This window comes from Pecten maximus, chromosome 10, assembly GCF_902652985.1.
Source record: "Pecten maximus chromosome 10, xPecMax1.1, whole genome shotgun sequence".
NCBI lineage: Eukaryota > Metazoa > Mollusca > Bivalvia > Pectinida > Pectinidae > Pecten > Pecten maximus.
In genome coordinates, this window is record NC_047024.1 from 4,499,235 (window position 1) to 4,517,029 (window position 17,795).

The following is a 17,795-nucleotide window of genomic DNA, read 5'->3' on the forward strand; positions in this document are numbered from 1 at the left end:
TAGTCTGGGAAAGATAGGGAACCACCCTGTAGTCTGGGACAGTTAGGGAACCACCCTGTAGTCTGGGAAAGATAGGGAACCACTCTGTAGTCTGGGAAAGATAGGGAACCACCCTGTAGTCTGGGACAGTTAGGGAACCACCCTGTAGTCTGGGAAAGATAGGGAACCACCCTGTAGTCTGGGAAAGATAGGGAACCACTCTGTAGTCTGGGAAACATAGGGAACCACCCTGTAGTCTGGGACAGATAGGGAACCACCCTGTAGTCTGGGGAAGATAGGGAACCATCCTGTAGTCTGGGAAAGATAGGGAACCACCCTGTAGTCTGGGACAGTTAGGGAACCACCCTGTAGTCTGGGAAAGATAGGGAACCACCCTGTAGTCTGGGACAGTTAGGGAACCACCCTGTAGTCTGGGACAGTTAGGGAACCACCCTGTAGTCTGGGAAAGATAGGGAACCACCCTGTAGTCTGGGACAGATAGGGAACCACCCTGTAGTCTGGGAAAGATAGGGAACCACCCTGTAGTCTGGGAAAGATAGGGAACCACCCTGTAGTCTGGGACAGTTAGGGAACCACTCTGTAGTCTGGGACAGATAGGGAACCACCCTGTAGTCTGGGACAGATAGGGAACCACCCTGTAGTCTGGGACAGATAGGGAACCACCCTGTAGTCTGGGAAAGATAGGGAACCACCCTGTAGTCTGGGACAGATAGGGGACCACCCTGTAGTCTGGGAAAGATAGGGAACCACCCTGTAGTCTGGGACAGATAGGGGACCACTCTGTAGTCTGGGAAAGATAGGGAACCACCCTGTAGTCTGGGACAGATAGGGACCACTCTGTAGTCTGGGAAAGATAGGGAACCACCCTGTAGTCTGGGAAAGATAGGGAACCACCCTGTAGTCTGGGACAGATAGGGAACCACCCTGTAGTCTGGGAAAGATAGGGAACCACCCTGTAGTCTGGGACAGTTAGGGAACCACCCTGTAGTCTGGGACAGTTAGGGAACCACCCTGTAGTCTGGGAAAGATAGGGAACCACCCTGTAGTCTGGGACAGATAGGGAACCACCCTGTAGTCTGGGAAAGATAGGGAACCACCCTGTAGTCTGGGAAAGATAGGGAACCACTCTGTAGTCTGGGAAACATAGGGAACCACCCTGTAGTCTGGGACAGATAGGGAACCACCCTGTAGTCTGGGGAAGATAGGGAACCATCCTGTAGTCTGGGAAAGATAGGGAACCACCCTGTAGTCTGGGACAGTTAGGGAACCACCCTGTAGTCTGGGAAAGATAGGGAACCACCCTGTAGTCTGGGACAGTTAGGGAACCACCCTGTAGTCTGGGACAGATAGGGAACCACCCTGTAGTCTGGGAAAGATAGGGAACCACCCTGTAGTCTGGGACAGATAGGGAACCACCCTGTAGTCTGGGAAAGATAGGGAACCACCCTGTAGTCTGGGAAAGATAGGGAACCACCCTGTAGTCTGGGACAGTTAGGGAACCACTCTGTAGTCTGGGACAGATAGGGAACCACCCTGTAGTCTGGGACAGATAGGGAACCACCCTGTAGTCTGGGACAGATAGGGAACCACCCTGTAGTCTGGGAAAGATAGGGAACCACCCTGTAGTCTGGGACAGATAGGGGACCACCCTGTAGTCTGGGAAAGATAGGGAACCACCCTGTAGTCTGGGACAGATAGGGGACCACTCTGTAGTCTGGGAAAGATAGGGAACCACCCTGTAGTCTGGGACAGATAGGGGACCACTCTGTAGTCTGGGAAAGATAGGGAACCACCCTGTAGTCTGGGAAAGATAGGGAACCACCCTGTAGTCTGGGACAGATAGGGAACCACCCTGTAGTCTGGGAAAGATAGGGAACCACCCTGTAGTCTGGGACAGATAGGGGACCACTCTGTAGTCTGGGACAGATAGGGAACCACCCTGTAGTCTGGGACAGATAGGGAACCACCCTGTAGTCTGGGGAAGATAGGGAACCATCCTGTAGTCTGGGGAAGATAGGGAACCACCCTGTAGTCTGGGACAGATAGGGAACCACCCTGTAGTCTGGGAAAGATAGGGAACCACTCTGTAGTCTGGGAAAGATAGGGAACCACTCTGTAGTCTGGGAAAGATAGGGAACCACCCTGTAGTCTGGGGAAAAATAGGGAACCACTCTGTAGTCTGGGGAAAAATAGGGAACCACCCTGTAGTCTGGGACAGTTAGGGAACCACTCTGTAGTCTGGGACAGTTAGGGAACCACTCTGTAGTCTGGAACAGATAGGGAACCATCCTGTAGTCTGGGAAAGATAGGGAACCATCCTGTTGTCTGGGACAGATAGGGAACCACCCTGTAGTCTGGGACAGTTCCATCTATATACGTTTATTATCCTCGTCAAATTCCAGTTTCCAAGGGTATCCCTCTCATAATGCTTCCAAGGGTACCCCTCCCCTCTCATAATGAATAACGTTCTAGGTTTGGTTATAACCGGACATGGACGTTAACATACATGTACACTATTATTGCCAGCGGGAACACAGGGATTTGAAACGAATTCCCAATTCACTGTCCATAATATATTATTATACCGATACTCAATGTATCATATATACTATAATACATACGATATGGACCGTGGGTTAGGAAGTCGTACCAAGCCCCTGTTATCGTATGAGTTAGCTTGTCTGGAATGTAAGGTGTGTGATGTCATTCGGGCACTTACCTTGGCGCATGCGTAGTTGGGGTTTACCTGGAAGGTAATCAAGCCGTAGCGGAAGTTTCGAGTAGTGTTGTGACTGTTTTGAATTCGTGTGATATGTAAACTGGTACGTATAATGATCTTTGTTAAATGTTAAAACTGTTTGATTTTAAACTTTCAAATCTTATTAACAGTACTCAAGAGTTTACCTGGTTAGCGAATGCATAATATATATCGTGGGAGACATTCTCGATTTGGCAGGTGTTAAAATACCGGAAGTGACTGTTGATTGTATTGTAGCTTGTGTTTATATTTGGTTATAGTATATGTAATCATAAACTTTACTTTCACTAGTCTACCATTGGTATCTATACATATATATTAGTGTTTGTGCAATACATATCATGAGGGAAGTCTATTATTCGTCAGTGTATATAAACCTGATCATCCTAACCCAATCAGCCCCCCCCCATACCCCAATCAATCGGCTATGGCCAGCCGTTTTGTGGCTCATCATCAACCAGAGAAAACTCTAGCTAGTTCAATAACAGCCCTAGCAGTCCCATATCACTTTGTCTAGCTATCTCAACACCAACTCTATCAGTCCCATATCACCCTAGCCCGAGTTTTCTCTGGCCCTGTCACCATGTCTGGTGTAGGGCCAGATCTAGAGTGCACTACTTTATGAAAACGTGGAATTATCCGACACCGTTTGGTGTCGCTAAGAATTTGGTGCAAACAATAAAATCAGATGTGACATAACACCTACCTTACATATATAGCGTAAAGCGAGGGTCTATACGGATGGAATAAAACACATAGATTGGACTAAATGGGTGTTCTGTGGTAAAAAAAAATCTCATTTATCCATATGTGTAAGGTAGGAATTTTGGTATATAGTAAGAGGACCCTATGAGGTTGTGCTCTATGCAAAGATTTTCCCGAATTACCAGTTCTAATAGAGTTATGCCCCTTTTTCTTTAAAAGCGAGCAAATTTTTTTCCATCTATTCATACACTTAGTTTTGGATGGATTTTTTTGAAACTTTATACGGAGTTGAAGGACCACATGGAATTTTGCCGCCAGGAACAGCTTTTTCCTATAAAACCCAGAGTTCAGACCCTTTATGTAAGAAATGGTTACAAGTTTGTCCCGCTATGGATTTATTTTGTTTTCAATGGATTGACTGCGAATAAATTAGCGTATACTCATGGAAAAGCGAGGGGTATACTTGTCATCCCCCTCGGTGACAGCTCTAGTTGTTGTTTGTTCTGGCAATTATCAAACTTATCTTTCCTATTCAGACAGTACATTACAAGTAAATGACTGTTGCAGAATAATCCCAACCAGGTCTTATTGGATAATACGTATTACAAATGTATCATTTAATTTAACCGCAACCAGATCTTATTGAGTAATATATACCTATTATAAAGGTATCATTCACATCACTATGCATCATATGACATTGTTTATCTATCTATATATATATTATATGTTTTTGGTTCTAATTTTGTTTAAGATTTGGACCCAAGTCACCATGACAACAATACCACCCTCTCAGGCCTATGCAGGGTCTAGTGCGAATGACAGTCAGTACTACTACAGTGACAGCTCAGCATGGACGAAGGACTTCCTCGTCACACGAGACCCAGTGTTTGTAAATAAAGCTGTTGTGAATGGCGAGTACATTGGTCGACAACCACACACCTACATCTACCTCGCGATAGCCGTCACAGTTCTCAACCCTCTTCTGGGACCATTTGCCATTATGTTTGCAGGTAAGTTATATTACACATCTTAACTATCCCAATGTTTGTATACATTTAAGTATCACATTTACACTCTCCCCTTCCTGAGAATTCCATTTTAGCCCAACATCTTGTATTCTGAGAGTGTGTTGTTATTATTTCTTGGGACCCATGTATACATTTTTAGTACAAATTGGAAATAAAGATTGCCAACAGGCAGCCATATTGGATTTTAAAAATTGAAATTTGGTAGTGTTATACTTCTTGGATATTATAACATATTGCAATATGATTAATTTACTGTTGGCTTGATTGTCAATACATTCGGTGCAGACAGTTATGATTAATTTACTGTTGGCTTGATTGTCAATACATTCGGTGCAGACAGTAAAGACTTATTATATAATTCTGTCTTTTTTTTTCAGTGATGTCCGGACGGTCCTATGATGACGGTGATATCAAGACAGCCATGAAGTGGGCCAATTATGCATTCATGATGGGCATGATGACAATAGGAATTTCAGTGATTGTATATATAGCTATAGGATTTTCTCTTAGTGGTCTGGGAACAAAGGGAGGTCACACACCCTGAACTCTCACCCATCCAGTGTATATAATGTATATAGATCACCTATCTACAACACACTAATTGGACATTGATTCATGACCTCTAACGACCCCAGGACAGGTTCATTACCTTATTGCCCCAGAAATGGTCTGTAATGGCTATTTACATTTAATATTCAGTTAATGTAAAGGTAAGGTGAAGGTAAATGTGTCATCATGAGGTTTTGTAGTGATTAATTATGAATTTTGAGATTAGTTTACTAATTTACCTCTCAGATTGGTTAACTAATTTATTTTTAACATATACACCATGTCATTCTTAGAAAATGTTTTTACCCAGACTCTGATCAATCAAGACAGATTTTCACCTGTAACGTTTTGATTTAAATGTCGGTTAACCTCTTCACAATCAATCTGAAGAATTGATTTGTTCATCTGAAGATTTAATCAGGACTTATTCCACCATTTAATATATGTACCAACAGAGAAGTATTGTAGATATCCGTGTATAATTAGAAAATTTGGATTAAGCAAGAAATATTATTAAATAGCTGTATGTTGGAAAAAAGTTGTTACATTAAATTTCACACTGTACCCATCTCATGCTGTCTGTCACTCTAGTGTCACCATTGGTCAACTCCATTACTAAATAAAATGCAAGATTTTTTGTATGAAAGGCTAATAATATTATAATCTGAATCTCAAATGTTTGTTATTAAAGGAAAGGTTGACTTATTGATTGACAGATAACATTGTTAGAGAATATTTGTGGTCATGGCTGAATGACTTCTGTATATTGATTCTGTAACAAAGACTCCCAACAAGATCCCAGAGTACATGTTCAGGGTGGAGACGACAGTGGCTATAGGATGGGCTATAGACACATACTTTAGATCACATAGAATGATTGATTCCAGATCTATTTCTGTTCTTATCAGAGATCTTATAAGAGATATTGACTGTGGGTTGGGATTTCGAATCAAGTCTCTTTGATACCTCAAGATAGCCAAATACAAATATCCATTATGATGAAGAGAAAACTTTATCAATAACCATCAAACTCTTTAGTCAGTACTGTTAATATTACCAGGTATTTTTTTTATCAAATTCATTGACCAATGAACCTTAGGTTGTTGATTTTCTGTTTCATGAAATCATAATTATCATCTTGTTAATTGAGATGTAATTCATCTCTACATAGACTACACATTCCTGCCAATATTTTCATTCTTGTGTACATATAAGTGGTTAAAATCATCTAAGTCCGTGCGACTATAGTTCTGTATGTGGTATCAGTGTTTTATTTGTAAACAATCTTTCATATATACATATATAATTATGTACTTTTATTTTTTTATCACTTGGTAAATCTTCACGTAGAAGAAAAACAATTAATTTTTCATGGAAATTATGCATTGTAGTAAACAAGATGTAAATCAGAAAATAACGATATGTGTATATAGATATTGATTGCTGAGCAAATAGAATCGGATTAAATATTCATATTAACATGTATCAACATGCTTGTAGGCCTCAGAAATCCACATACTTTTATATTACCAGGGCTCCCTGTATTTGAATGTTACAATTACTTTACTCAAGGTATTTGGGAATTACAAGTTGTCTGGGTGTCGGATGAATGAACTGAATTGAATAATGTATTTATCAGGAAAATCAGAATACTTTTATCCAAGATCTTGTAGAGCTGTTCACAGCGAAATTAAAACATTTCAAGTGTGTTGGGGAAAAAATAAACACACAGTAATGTAGGTATTACTTGTCTTGGATTACAATGACATCTGAACTTTTAAACATTTATTCTTACAAATAACAGTTCAACCTATGGCTCCAGCAACTTGATCATTCTTACCAATTTCCTGCTCTTTCAGTTAATTATTTTTTACCTTGACATAAAATTTTCAACCTTTTTCATGATTTTGAGGGCAGTTTTAAGACTAACCTTGAGTTTTTAAGATGGTTTAAAGGCCTGTTATGGTATACCCTTAAAGGAATTGTTTTTAGAACACCTTTAAACCTAATTCCAAAATTGATAACATGATGTTGGTTATTAACATTTTACATGCAGTACACTAATAAGTCTGTTATAAACTGGCCGTTTGTAAAAGTAGCTACAGAAAATATCAGATTTTGTTCTTGTATTTTATCAAAAATAAAGGTTGTTTAACAAATGTAATAATAAATAGCAATATGTTTTAAAATTTCATTTTTATACAACTGAGATCAGAAATGAAAATAAATTTTAACAGACAATATACTTTTCGTTTGTCTTTCATCCTTGTAAACAACACTTAACGGGCTGTCAGTGTCCAGACATTTATATAAGTACAGCATTGTTTCTGTTTGTGGACAGTTTTTAGAAGCTGGAGTTTCCTCTGGTCCCAACATCCGATGTCTGGATGTCCGATGTGGGGACTGTCTGTCAAAATAATGAAGCGTTGGAGAAAACTCTGTCTACTGGCCCAACATCATGTCACTGGGCCTCTTGATTAAACACTGGACAGAATCTTCCCCACCACATTAGATCACTTGCCTTTGTGGTGTGTAAGTCGACCGATGCTGCACCGTAACATTAGGTCACTTGCCTTTGTGGTGTGTGAGTCGACCGATGCTGCACCGTAACATTAGAATACTTGCCTTTGTGGTAATTATAATATATTCTACCATGTTTGCTATGCAACGCCAGTTTTGATTGGTTTAAAACCATATATTATTTTCCAATAACCCACGCTCGTGCCAATAATACACGGTCGGGAGTCACGGCTGTAACAATTTTATATATCTAATATTCACCCGTTTTATTTAAGGTCACCATAGCCTAGTGGGCTAATGGGTTAGTCTTTCATTAAGTTTTATCACGACGCGAGTTCGAATCCTACGGAGGCCCAAATTTTTTTTATTTTTTTTTATCCCTTTTTTTATTTTCAAAATCAATGCCATATGAAAGATGCTCTTGATCGTAGTACTGTATTGCCTGTATATTTCATCAACAAATAATGTAATACTCAAGAAATAAATCACAAGGTTTTCTCGGGGTTTCTTTGCTGTTTTTCTATTAAAAAGAGGTCGATCTAAGAACTAAACAGTACATGGTAGAATAGAAATAATCAACTTTGACTCGTATATTGTTGCAGGATATACGTCTCGGACTCGGATATTTTGCAATTTTAATTAATAACTCAGGCCTGCGGCCTTCGTTATTAATTTAATTGCAAAATATCCTCGTCCTCGTTGTATATCCTGCAATAATACACGAATCATCGTTAATTATTTCTTAAATAAGTGAACCTATGGATGCTGCATCATTTCATTAGGTCACTTGCCTTTGTGGTATGCGAGCCGACGGATGCTGCATCATTTCATTAGGTCACTTGCCTTTGTGGTATGCGAGCCGACGGATGCTGCATCATTTCATTAGGTCACTTACCCTTGTGATAAGCGAGTTGGAAATAAGATAGACAAAGTCGCGGTACATCTACTTATGTATCGGAAAAATACAAAGAACAAATAAGTTTTCATGTTTTTATTACATGTTTTATATACACAATAGTTACCTTCAATATCATATCATCTGGTATAAAAACATGCAAGCTTAGATACATAAATAGGTTTTACTTAAAAAGTCCTTTTGCACAATATTGAAAATTTATATAATTGAATCAGGATTATGAATGAACAATGACAAAACAGGCAATGTACCTGTAACTTAAACCTGGCCTTTATTGTGAACCGGAGAAATCCACACAGCACAAAATCTCATTGTGAACCGGAGAAATCCACACAGCACAAAATCTTATTGTGAACCGGAGAAATCCACACAGCACAAAATCTTATTGTGAACCGGAGAAATCCACACAGCACAAAATCTTATTGTGAACCGGAGAAATCCACACAGCACAAAATCTCATTAATGCCAAAGATTTGACTTATTTAAACAACATGTATGAAAATTCAAATCACAATTTTGATTTTCACGAGTGTTATTTCATAGCATAAAATAGAAATGTATGGCTACGAGATGTACTGAATATACAGTAGGTATCGGGGAAATGTTTGTCCTTGTTGGCCTTCAAAATACTGATAATGTGGATTACATAAACACAACCAATGTGTTACACTGTATTCAAATATATAACTGACTATGGGTGAATATGTACCAGTATTTTACCACTGAACGGTAAATACTGAAAGTGTACTAGTATACATCCAGCTTATGTTGATTAATGAAGACTTTTATCAAAACCCACACAAGTCTGAAATCCTGTGTATCTACCTACATTATACATGTAAATCAACTGACATTACAACCTCATAATGGTATTTATGTGTGTATGGACACCACATCAACTATACAATCATGATCAGAATCAAACGCTGACGAGATTCAGATTCACTCTAGTAAACACAAAGTTCACACCTTTAACAGCTAGTGCAGTTATCTTTCTTGTTATACACTACAAAATGCCTCAACATGATATTCTTAAATTCATAATGAATTAATATATTAAGTTTCTTTTCTGTTAAAATTCTTAACCAGAAATTTCTATTATGAAGCACTTTTAGCGTTATAAAATTTCACATGAAAATAACAGGATACATGAACAGGTTTGAGCTCCTGTGTTAATCAAATACATTGTACAGGTACAGGTACAATCAATATGCTTACATTTCTTAATTATCCGAGATTCTTACTGCATGCTCCCATATAATGAAAATTCAATAAATTGGTAATTTTTCCACATTAGTACAAATGTACATTTCTTATCAATCTACACTATATAGATATTTATTTTGAATGATGAATTATACAAACAAGACATTCATACCTACACTGTAATATATTATCAAGAATTAAAAGTGTCATACACAGAAATTATTCAGGAGATTATGCACAGTAAGTTAGTTATGATAACCGAGAATTCCTAATTTTAACAAAATTCCTAGTTATATTATGTGCCCAACACATTAAGGGGAGACAACCCCATTAAGTACCATCATTACCTGTGAAATGGCATACTAAGACTTCTATGTCATTGATAATGACAATTAATATCAAAACAATGCACTCCAATACTTATATTTACATACCCAATACATTTTACTGCCTGATGTAGATTCTGATTCAATTCAATCCAAAAATATTTATTCCTTACTGACAGTGTGATCATTTTGATTGAACAGCTATTTTGACATCATAATTTGCACATGATGAATTTCATTAAAATCTATAGTCGTTTAAATCACTCTTCTTTCTAGTTAATCTATATTCTGGCATTGCCATGTAAATATAGATATTATTGGATGTATTTAAGTGACTGGTGAATACAAACTTTAAAACAAAATGTTTTTCTCTATTAACACTTTGAATGACATAATTATGTGCACAGTATACTACCAATACAAATAATTGCAAAAAATTGTCTATACTGTTATCAAATTGAAGTAACATGTAGTTCCATTATTCTAACATCGATATAAATTATTCTTGGTTAATGTTAAAATACTTTTGAGTAAATTTAAAATGGAATACAACTCTATTTTCTCAATCCCACCAGAAAAGCCTGTTACACTCCAGCCCCTAATCTATGCCACTTGTGTTATTCAGCTGAAAGTAAAATAAAGCAATAGCGCGGTAGTTAAATATTGTCAATCCTGTCTACACCAGGTCAAACAGCCTGGTACATAAAATGGTAGGGACTCTTCTATAAGACTATAAGGTTCCACAGCCTTGAACACATAATGGTTGGGCATTGCTATTGCTGAAGGTTAGCAGTCTTGTCCACATAATGGCGGGGAAGCCATTATAAATTCAGGTTCCACCGCCTACCAATACAAATAATTGCAAAAAATTGTCTATACTGTTATCAAATTGAAGTAACATGTAGTTCCATTATTCTAACATCGATATAAATTATTCTTGGTTAATGTTAAAATACTTTTGAGTAAATTTAAAATGGAATACAACTCTATTTTCTCAATCCCACCAGAAAAGCCTGTTACACTCCAGTCCCTAATCTAGGCCACTTGTGTTATTCAGCTGAAAGTAAAATAAAGCAATAGCGCGGTAGTTAAATATTGTCAATCCTGTCTACACCAGGTCAAACAGCCTGGTACATAAAATGGTAGGGACTCTTCTATAAGACTATAAGGTTCCACAGCCTTGAACACATAATGGTTGGGCATTGCTATTGCTGAAGGTTTAGCAGTCTTGTCCACATAATGGCGGGGAAGCCATTATAAATTCAGGTTCCACAGCCTAGTACACACAATGGTAGGGAAGCCGTTCTAACTTCAGATTCAACAGCCTATAGCTAGCTAGTACACACACAAGCTGAGAAGTTGTTATCAGTACTGTTGAGTTCCTGCAGCCTTGTCTGAACAGTGGTAAGGAAGCTGTATCATAAAGACCCACAGCTTTGCCCACAAATGGCATGGAACATTCTATAATGCTACATAACTAGGCCCCACAGACTTGTCCAAATAATGATAAGGAAGGTGTATCATTAAGACCCACAGCCTTGTCCGACCAATGGTAAGGAAGCTGTATCAATGGCATGGAACATTCTATAATGCTGCATAACTAGGCCCCACAGACTTGTCCACGCAAAACAGGGATGCTGCTGTTTACCTGTGGTGACCTTCTTTAGGTAGTACACTCTTATCCCATAGTAAGCCTCATGGGTCAGGGCCTTGTAGTTGCTATTATACTTTTAAGCTTGGTTGCACAGCCTTGTCTGTATAATGGTAGGGATGCCGCTTTTCGCTGTATATAATATGATACAATACATATTGTCCTGTTTTATGTCTCGTGAGCTGAAGCCTTATAAGTGGAGTGGTAGGCATTCCTCAGTAGAGCGTAGGGGAAGCAGGACTCCAGTAGGTCCATAGTTAGGTAAGGTGACTCCTGTACTATCTGGAATGTAACAACACCGAGAGTATTACAATGTACTTCATTACTGAGTGGACCCAACAGAGTATTACAATGTACGTCATTACTGAGTGGACCCAACAGAGTATTACAATGTACGTCATTACTGAGTGGACCCAACAGAGTATTACAATGTACGTCATTACTGAGTGGACCCAACAGAGTATTACAATGTACGTCATTACTGAGTGGACCCAACAGAGTATTACAATGTACTTCATTACTGAGTGGACCCAACAGAGTATTACAATGTACGTCATTACTGAGTGGACCCAACAGAGTATTACAATGTACTTCATTACTGAGTGGACCCAACAGAGTATTACAATGTACTTCATTACTGAGTGGACCCAACAGAGTATTACAATGTACTTCATTACTGAGTGGACCCAACAGAGTATTACAATGTACTTCATTACTGAGTGGACCCAACAGAGTATTACAATGTACATCATTACTGAGTGGAACTTACAGAGTATTACAATGTACGTCATTACTGAGTGGACCCAACAGAGTATTACAATGTACTTCATTACTGAGTGGACCTAACAGAGTATTACAATGTACGTCATTACTGAGTGGACTAAACATATTTCAATGCAACAACACAACTAAGTTTTATTTTCACTATATTTTCACTATATTATCAACATAATTATCAAAATCTGAATTGACTGAACATTTTTTTCTCTTATTTCATCAAATTCAGTTATCTTAAGCTGTACATACAAAAACTTCATAGCGAACAAAAGAATGCCTCTATGATAAACATAGGGATTGGAGCTTTAGTTGTCGGCGAGAACTTAGATGGTATGTCAAATTAGGAACACGTGGATGAAACATGGATATATGGCCCCCATTTGAGGTGCTACGATTGTACTGGGTCACGAATAGCAAACAAGCTGTAAGGTTTTATTACATGTATTTTAATACACGTATTTTTATACAATATGAAATAGTCATCTGTCAATTTGACATCGGTAAAAGCACAAACAAAAACACCGTTTATTAACAATAATAAACGCAAATATTTTCATCCAAAATGGACCCAAGTCTGACAACCATTACGGACCAAATCCATGATGGCGACATGCATTTCACCATATTGCATCAGTCGGTTAATCGGGTAAAAAGCACCTGCAAATAGGCAACCCGATTAAGCGGTATGCTGGTATATACAGTGTCATCCATTACAATTTACCCACACACAACTACTACCTTACCTCATCCAACAGTAGGTAGACCGACTCTCTATTGCGAATCATCTCCTTTTCACTCTCCTGTCCAAGTCTGAGCAAACTCGATGAGGCCAACTGCAGATACACAAATATCATAAATTAGAACGACTTGTATAAATCCTCCACATTAAGGTGTAGTCACCAAAACGTCACTCTCAAATCCTACACGGGTTATGATATACCAAAGTCTATTACTGATTGTCTGTCTGATGGAGGTGACAGTGTAGTCACCGAAACGTCATGCTGAAATCCTACACGGGTTATGATATATCAAAGTCTATTACTGATTGTCTGTCTGATGAAGGTGAAAGTGTAGTCACCGAAACATCACGCTCAAATCATATACTAGTTGTGACATACCAAAGTCTATTACTGGTCATTTGTCTGATGAAGGTGACAGTGTAGTCACCGAAACGTCATGCTGAAATCCTACATGGGTTATGATATATCAAAGTCTATTACTGATTGTCTGTCTGATGGAGGTGACAGTGTAGTCACCGAAACGTCATGCTGAAATCCTACACGGGTTATGATATATCAAAGTCTATTAACAATCCTACTTACCAACCTGAGGAACATCTTTCCTACGATGTTATGTTTATCAATTATAGTACACTATATACTCACAACCAGTGTAGGATTTGAGCGTGATATTTTGGTGACTACACTGTCACCTCCATTAGACAAATTATAAACAAGGGAGAATAGCCGCAACATGTTGCGGTTATTCTCCCTTGTTTATAATTAGTTTATTTGCTGTAACTGCCCGGCATACCTTTAAGGTATCCATACTCAACGCGAATTTCCACACTAAGAAGACCCACTGATGTCCATCTGACGTTGGCTCCTCTCCCCTTCGTAGTAAACTCCATTAGACAAATGACTATGTTGTTATGTTTGTGAATTTTATTACACTATATACTCACAACCAGTGTATGATTTGAGCGTGATATTTTGGTGACTACACTGTCACCTCCATTAGACAAATGACTATGTTGTTATGTTTGTGAATTATAGTACACTATATACTTACAGCCAAAAACTCCTGTAGTCGTTCAGCCACGTCCCCTGGTCCATGGATGGAGAAGAGAGCCCCAGCCAGCTGGTTGATGGTCTTAGCGAGACAGTGAGTGTTGTTGACATGCCCTGTTTCACATAAGTATACAAATGCATCATCTATTTTCATGGTAAGACCTACCTAAATTCTCATTCAATGCTAATATGTGTATTTCTCGATCTAGACACCCTACATTTTCTGGATACATCCCGTATTTTCTGGATACACCCCGCATTTTCTGGATACACCCTACATTTTCTGGATACATCCCGTATTTTCTCGATACACCCCGCATTTTCTGGATACACCCTGCATTTTCTGGATACATCCCGTATTTTCTCGATACACCCCGCATTTTCTGGATACACCCTGCATTTTCTGGATACATCCCGTATTTTCTCGATACACCCCGCATTTTCTCGATACACCCCGCATTTTCTGGATACACCCTGCATTATCTGGACACCTGTATTTTCTGGATACATGCCACATTTTGAGAGACATTACCTAGATTCCCCCAGATCATAAGAGGCTTACCTTTATAGGAAACCTGATCTCCTTCCCCTAATACTGTCAGTTTCTGTTTTGATATTTTCCCCTCATTTTTACAGATTTAGAATTACTGCTATGTTAACATGTTAGCATTTTCTTGGTTCAATTTCAGACATTGATTCCCATACAACTTTGAAAATAGGATAAGAAATATAACACCTAGTAAAACATTATTTGGACTAGCTACATGTGATACCCTACCTAAGATGTTGGTATCTGGAGTCAGTAGACAGGTTTACATTAGATTTAACATGACCTACCTTCCAGAGAGGCCTTGAACACGGACGTTTCCAGGCGGGCCAGTTTGGGGATGGACACAGCAATGAAGACCATCAGTAGGCATACGATCTCATACTCGCTTTCCTTGTGTTCTAAATGATAAACAGACAAACCATCTCATACTCGCTTTCCTTGTGTTCTAAACGATAAACAAACGATCTCATACTCGCTTTCCTTGTGTTCTAAACGATAAACAGACAAACGATCTCATACTCGCTTTCCTTGTGTTCTAAACGATAAACAGACAAACGATCTCATACTCACTTTCCTTGTGTTCTACATGATAAACAGACAAACGATCTCATACTCGCTTTCCTTGTGTTCTAAACGATAAACAAACGATCTCATACTCGCTTTCCTTGTGTTCTAAATGATAAACAAACGATCTCATACTCGCTTTCCTTGTGTTCTAAACGATAAACAGACGAACGATCTCATTCTCGCTTTCCTTGTGTTCTAAACGATAAACAGACGATCTCATACTCGCTTTCCTTGTGTTCTAAACGATAAACAAACGATCTCATACTCGCTTTCCTTGTGTTCTAAACGATAAACAAACGATCTCATACTCGCTTTCCTTGTGTTCTACATGATAAACAAATGATATCATACTCGCTTTCCTTCTGTTCTAAACGATAAACAAACGATCTCATACTCGCTTTCCTTGTGTTCTACATGATAAACAAACAAACGATCTCATACTCGCTTTCCTTGTGTTCTAAACGATAAACAAACGATCTCATACTCGCTTTCCTTGTGTTCTAAACAATAAACAAATGATCTCACACTCGCTTTCCTTGTGTTCTAAACGATAAACAAACGATCTCATACTCGCTTTCCTTGTGTTCTAAACGATAAACAGACAAACGATCTCATACTCGCTTTCCTTGTGATCTAAACGATAAACAGACGATCTCATACTCGCTTTCCTTGTGTTCTAAACGATAAACAGACAAACGATCTCATACTCGCTTTCCTTGTGTTCTAAACGATAAACAGACAAACGATCTCATACTCGCTTTCCTTGTGTTCTAAACGATAAACAGACGATCTCATACTCGCTTTCCTTGTGTTCTAAACGATAAACAAACGATCTCATACTCGCTTTCCTTGTGTTCTAAATGATAAACAGACAAACGATCTCATACTCGCTTTCCTTGTGTTCTAAATGATAAACAGACAAACGATCTCATACTCGCTTTCCTTGTGTTCTACATGATAAACAGACAAACGGTCTCATACTCGCTTTCCTTGTGTTCTAAACGATAAACAAACGATCTCATACTCGCTTTCCTTGTGTTCTAAATGATCAACAGACGAACGATCTCATACTCGCTTTCCTTGTGTTCTAAATGATAAACAAACAAACCATCTCATACTCGCTTTCCTTGTGTTCTACATGATAAACAAACAAACGATCTCATACTTGCTTTCCTTGTGTTCTAAATGATAAACAGCGAACGATCTCATACTCGCTTTCCTTGTGTTCTACATGATAAACAGACAAACGGTCTCATACTCGCTTTCCTTGTGTTCTAAACGATAAACAAACGATCTCATACTCGCTTTCCTTGTGTTCTAAACGATAAACAGGCATACGATCTCATACTTGCTTTCCTTGTGTTCTAAATGATAAACAGACAAAAGGTCTCATACTCGCTTTCCTTGTGTTCTAAATGATAAACAGACAAACGATCTCATACTCGCTTTCCTTGTGTTCTACCTGATAAACAAACAAACAATCTCAAACTCGCTTTCCTTGTGTTCTAAACGATAAACAGACAAACGATCTCATACTCGCTTTCCTTGTGTTCTAAACGATAAACAGACAAACGATCTCATACTTGCTTTCCTTGTGTTCTAAATGATAAACAGACAAAAGGTCTCGTACTCGCTTTCCTTGTGTTCTAAATGATAAACAGACAAACGATCTCATACTCGCTTTCCTTGTGTTCTACATGATAAACAAACAAACAATCTCAAACTCGCTTTCCTTGTGTTCTAAACGATAAACAGACAAACGATCTCATACTCGCTTTCCTTGTGTTCTAAACAATAAACAGACGAACGATCTCATACTCGCTTTCCTTGTGTTCTAAACAATAAACAGACGAACGATCTCATACTCGCTTTCCTTGTGTTCTAAATGATAAACAGACAAACCTTTCATACTCGCTTTCCTTGTGTTCTAAACGATAAACAAACAAACGATCTCATACTCACTTTCCTTGTGTTCTAAATGATAAACAGACAAACGATCTCATACTCGCTTTCCTTGTGTTCTAAACGATAAACAAACGATCTCATACTCGCTTTCCTTGTGTTCTACATGATAAACAAACAAACGGTCTCATACTCGCTTTCCTTGTGTTCTACATGATAAACAAACAAACGGTCTCATACTCGCTTTCCTTGTGTTCTAAATGATAAACAGACAAACCATCTCATACTCGCTTTCCTTGTGTTCTACATGATAAACAGACAAACCATCTCATACTCGCTCTCGTTGTGTTCCGTAAATCATAGACAAACAAACCTTTACACAAAATCTACACGAAAAGTAAAACGTCTTTGATCAGAGACATAATACATGTTCTGATTAACACTATGTAACATAATGATATTCCATTGATTTTTACACTTCCTGTCTCCATTCCAAAAAAGTTACCTTATCAGTTTGTAGTTGTCCATGTCTTGTTGAATTATTTCA

General features: G+C 38.4%; 2 protein-coding genes across 21 annotated transcripts in view; one reads left to right on the forward strand and one right to left on the reverse strand.

Moving 5' to 3' along the window:
* Positions 1-2,696: 2,696 nt before the first annotated feature.
* On the forward strand, positions 2,697-5,866 carry LOC117335707. The gene is made up of 3 exons (XM_033895876.1): positions 2,697-2,822; positions 4,218-4,476; positions 4,872-5,866. The coding sequence occupies exons 2-3, from the start codon at positions 4,236-4,238 to the stop codon at positions 5,036-5,038; spliced, it is 408 nt and encodes a 135-aa protein (XP_033751767.1). The 5' UTR covers positions 2,697-2,822; positions 4,218-4,235; the 3' UTR covers positions 5,039-5,866.
* A 4,994-nt stretch (positions 5,867-10,860) lies between these two features.
* Positions 10,861-17,795, reverse strand: part of LOC117336465 (membrane-associated protein Hem-like) — a 74,446-nt gene continuing 67,511 nt past the window's right edge. For 13 of the 20 annotated variants that reach the window (XM_033897015.1, XM_033897014.1, XM_033896997.1 and 10 more), the window contains 4 exons: positions 15,067-15,177; positions 14,231-14,343; positions 13,183-13,272; positions 10,861-11,944 (listed from right to left, as the gene is read on the reverse strand). In XM_033897015.1, coding sequence (XP_033752906.1) covers positions 11,831-11,944; positions 13,183-13,272; positions 14,231-14,343; positions 15,067-15,177 — 428 coding nt within the window. In that variant the 3' untranslated portion in view covers positions 10,861-11,830. Of the gene's footprint in view, positions 11,945-13,182; positions 13,273-14,230; positions 14,344-15,066; positions 15,178-16,810; positions 16,993-17,305; positions 17,368-17,442; positions 17,505-17,795 lie in introns of those variants that run through there. The other 7 variants (XM_033897012.1, XM_033897010.1, XM_033897011.1 and 4 more) reach the window with 5 other exon arrangements.

Coding starts and splice junctions, on each gene's coding strand:
- LOC117335707 (XM_033895876.1), top strand. CDS start 4,236: ATGACAACAATACCACCCTCTCAGGCCTATGCAGGGTCTAGTGCGAAT. Junction 4,477..4,871: donor ATTTGCCATTATGTTTGCAG/GTAAGTTATATT, acceptor TTTTTTTTTCAG/TGATGTCCGGACGGTCCTAT.